The following is a 4086-nucleotide window of genomic DNA, read 5'->3' on the forward strand; positions in this document are numbered from 1 at the left end:
CAACAAGTATAGTAATGCTAGGCCACACAACCACACCACAGAGACATACACACATGTTCTTTCCAGATCTCAAAGGATGCCCGTTTCTCTGTTCTCTCTCTTATCCTTTCTTTTAATTATTTCAATTTTTTTCGGTCAATGCCGTCCTCGTTATTTCGACACATGAGACCAGCGACCAGCTCTGCATAATGCGGCCAAAAGATGAATCAGAGAAACAGAGAATAATGACTTCAGGTTTTGTTTTTGCTGCCTCCAGTCTTTAATGTTACTGGTCTTTTAGCCTTTCAGTTTCACACATCATGTTTTCACTTTGATCCATAATCCTCTGCATCCAGAGGCTAACAAAGGGATGCTCAACATCACTATCAATCATGTTGTTTTCCTGCATGTAACGAAATGTATTGTATCAAGTGAAACAAATACAATAACTGAAGCTCAACCATTGTGGGGAGAGTTGGTAGATGAAAGAAGAGGACAGAGTAATGAAAAAAATGAACAGCCAACTCCTTTATGTGTCTTTTAGTACAACCGAATGCTGGACATAAACGTTTAGGCAATCAACGTGTTGCAGACCCTGACATATCGCCTATTTTACACTGAATGGGTCAATATTTTTACAAAGACTTTGAACTAGCGATTGAGACCATAAAATGATTTTGCTATCAGTTGAAAAGCCCATTTAAAAGAAGGCAGATGTAAGGCACTGCCACATGGCTTCACTTTTTCAAACCTTCATGGTGTCACTGATTGGATTTTATGTTTTCCACTTTTTTTAGGATTATTAATGTCTTTCTTTTGATTGGTCAGTCCCTTTTTATAGTCTTTGGTCTGTCCACCATGTTTGTCAAGACTGGAGAGTTTTTTCGATAGATAACTGATACTGACTTTCATTTTAATCATTACTACTTAACAACTGCTAGCCAGGCCCATTAGCAGGTTAGCATTGCAACAGAGCTGCTCGCATGGCCGTTGATTGCGGCTTTTGCGACTCACTGTGACACAAAGAAGACTCTCATGCAGTAACATTTTAAATAAACTCTCCAAACTGGCAGCACTTTGCTCATCCTGAAATATATATACCCTCTGCTGAAGGACACTGAAGTGAACCCTATTTTTGTTATTGACCAAAAGCTGAGAGGCCATTTTTCAATCACAGTCATTTCCCTGTTTATGCCATCACTATAATAACAGCTCACATACACATAGACTCAAACACACACACACACGCATACCAAGTATACATCACTTCAGGGGACATTACATTGACTTACATTCATTTCCTGGAGACGTATCCTAACCTTAGCCATAACCAACTCATGCCTAACCCTTACCCTAGCCAAGTCTTCACCCTAAAATTAATGATTCCTCCATTATGTCCCCATAAGGGAAGTCAGTCCCCACATGTGACTGTGTAAACAGATGTAGGTCCCCACAAGGATGGTAATGCTAGGCCACACACACACACACACACACACACACACACACACACACACACACACACACACACACAAACACACACACACACACACACACCACACACAAACACTGGTGTGACAGCTCCTGATGTTTGACGGTGAAATTAGATCAGATACGGTCAGCTGTGATTCTTCACCGAGGGCAGCGTGGCCGTGTTTTTTCCAGCTAATAATCTCACGGACATCGCTCTCAGTGTGTTTCTGTTTAAGTCAATTTCACACTTGTGTTTGTATGGGAAGGAAATTGCTTTGCTGCCATGACACAATATCCGTGTTGTGTTTTTAAAGAAGAGGCATAGATATAACTTGTTTTCCTGCCAAATATTTGTTTGTTTGTCTGTTTTCCACTCAGGATGGACGACATTCAGCTCTGCAAAGAAATCACGAGGCTGAAGACAGAGCTGCAGAAACTTGTCTCGATTCAAGGTAAATGAAAAACGAGTCACTCTCTTACTGTTACATCTTTTAAACCTGCAGGAAATGTCGAATTCAGTTATTATTTGCCGTGTTATCGTTGAAGAGATGCCAGCGAAACCGTAGCAATGTCTTTTTCTGACCAGCAGTTACCTTAGAGACTAAGACTGGAGGGATTTCAAACCACATGTTCTGTACAAGCTGAATACAAAAACTTTTCACATGCAATTACCTCACCTCAAACACAGAGAACGATCCTCTCAAGGCTTTCCCATGTTCCACTTGAGCTTTGGTTATATAATGTCTACTGTCTGAATAAACTCAAAGTCTCATATTCCACATTAATATTCATTAAGATTTAGATGACTGCTCTAGTGTAGAAGATGGTTATGCTTTAAATAAAAATGTTGCTAAAGAGGCGTACGAAACTGATTAGGAGGCTAGCTTTAGAACTGTCTTTCATTGCCATGCTAGCGAGCTCAACTTTACCTTTTTTCCCTGCTAAGTAGCAATTATAAGCATGCTTTTCCAAAAACAAGTATTTGAAATATGAAAAGTGTCTATTTGGACTGCCTATTATGCTACTAAGTGTTTTTATTTGATAGAAAATGGCAAAGAATAGAAGAAAGAAAGTGACTAGCTTGCAGTTGGATGCTAACATCGAGTTAGCATAAGTGGCTATATCAAACTGCGGTCCTATGATTGTTAATAGGACTCATCTAAGACATCTTTGTTCGTTTTTTTGATGAATTGAAAATGGGAACAATCTGAAGGATCTCTGTTAGTCCAACTTTAGGCTAAAATCAACACTTAGTTGACCCTCAACGCTTAAGAAAGATAGAAACATTAGCTTCTTTTAGCTTAGCGTGGTGATGTGAAGTCATGTGACCGTGCTGTAGTTCCTTTATAGCCTGACATTAGTAACAAGTTAGCATGGTCAGTCACTGTGTTTCACAGTCATGCTAGCTCGCAGAGATTAGCATCTAGCTGCAAACACAGCCTCGTTATGCCAATTTAACGAGGCAAGCTGTTCTCCTATGGAAATTAGCTTGTTCAATTATTTACAATTAATCAGTTTTACATGGGAAATTAGGTTATACACACCCCATTAATAAACATAATAAATGAGTATTACATCTTCTGTTCTGTGAAATATAGCTTTGACTGTAACAGACCAGGAATATAATTCTTAATTATGTTAACACTGGAGGCGTATTTTATGTAAGGATTATTGATTTTTAAACAGAAAATGATAAATCCAATGGAGACAGAAAGCGGGAAGAGGAGCTTCTGCAGCAGATCACAAGCTAGTGGAGACCAGAGACTTCCTGGTGGACGATGTGGAGTTTGAAAGGCTGAGGTGAGGATATTAAATCAAATCGATTGGAAAAGAGACTTTGACTTAGTGAGGTTTTTCTGAGGCTCTGCAGACATTACACTGCACTCTGTTTACAAAACAATGGGTTTTCTGGGAGTTTTTATTAACCTCTTCTACACCGCACCCCCTATACCCATCTCACGGCATTTCGTGTTATAGTCCCGACATTTCATCTATTGATTCGTGTTCACCAACACGATTTCCCCCTTTTTTTCGTGTCACACGGAACGATTTTAAAAGCAATGTATTTCTATTGGTAGTGTGTTTCGTGCCTGCAACACGTCTTTTTGTCCGGTTGGGTCTTGGAAGCCGCTGTGGGGTTCATAAACATGTTCTTACTCAATATCAAGCGTTTTTGTTTTTTTTTATCGTATAATGTCCCTTTTTTTTGTCGTCTGTGAGGAAAAGAAATGGGGCTCAGAGCCTCAAAATACTGAAATCTGTATTTTTTTAAATCTTTTTTCCTTCTAATTTCTTATTATTTTCTAATAACACACTGTTATTTACTCACCAATAACACACAATTATCCTTGCTTTTATTTATTTGTTTAATTCCATAATCTCTGGCTTTTTTGGCATCCGTCAGGAACTGAATTAAAGATGAAAATAACCGGAAACAGAAGTAGGCCTTAAGGGCATTTCGAGCATCATTGTGATACACATCACTGAACTGATAACCCAAGATCCTCAGCTATGGTTTAAGCTCGCTGATTGGATGTTTTAGCCGCAATGCATGTAGGGATATGGTGTTATTGCAATATTAAATCCGAAAAAATTTTTTTTTTAAAGAAAATAATACTTTATTCCGATTGTTCTTGC

At 38.7% G+C, this 4086-nt stretch overlaps 1 protein-coding gene across 1 annotated transcript in view; it reads left to right on the forward strand.

Annotated features, from left to right (window-relative positions):
- LOC139434229 (bMERB domain-containing protein 1) overlaps positions 1 to 4086 on the forward strand; it is a 10326-nt gene that overhangs the window by 1527 nt on the left and 4713 nt on the right. The window contains 3 exon segments of the mRNA XM_071203910.1: positions 1828 to 1901; positions 3136 to 3189; positions 3192 to 3249. Coding sequence (XP_071060011.1) covers positions 1828 to 1901; positions 3136 to 3189; positions 3192 to 3249 — 186 coding nt within the window.

The sequence above is a fragment of the Pseudochaenichthys georgianus genome, chromosome 8 (assembly GCF_902827115.2).
Source record: "Pseudochaenichthys georgianus chromosome 8, fPseGeo1.2, whole genome shotgun sequence".
Taxonomy (NCBI): domain Eukaryota; kingdom Metazoa; phylum Chordata; class Actinopteri; order Perciformes; family Channichthyidae; genus Pseudochaenichthys; species Pseudochaenichthys georgianus.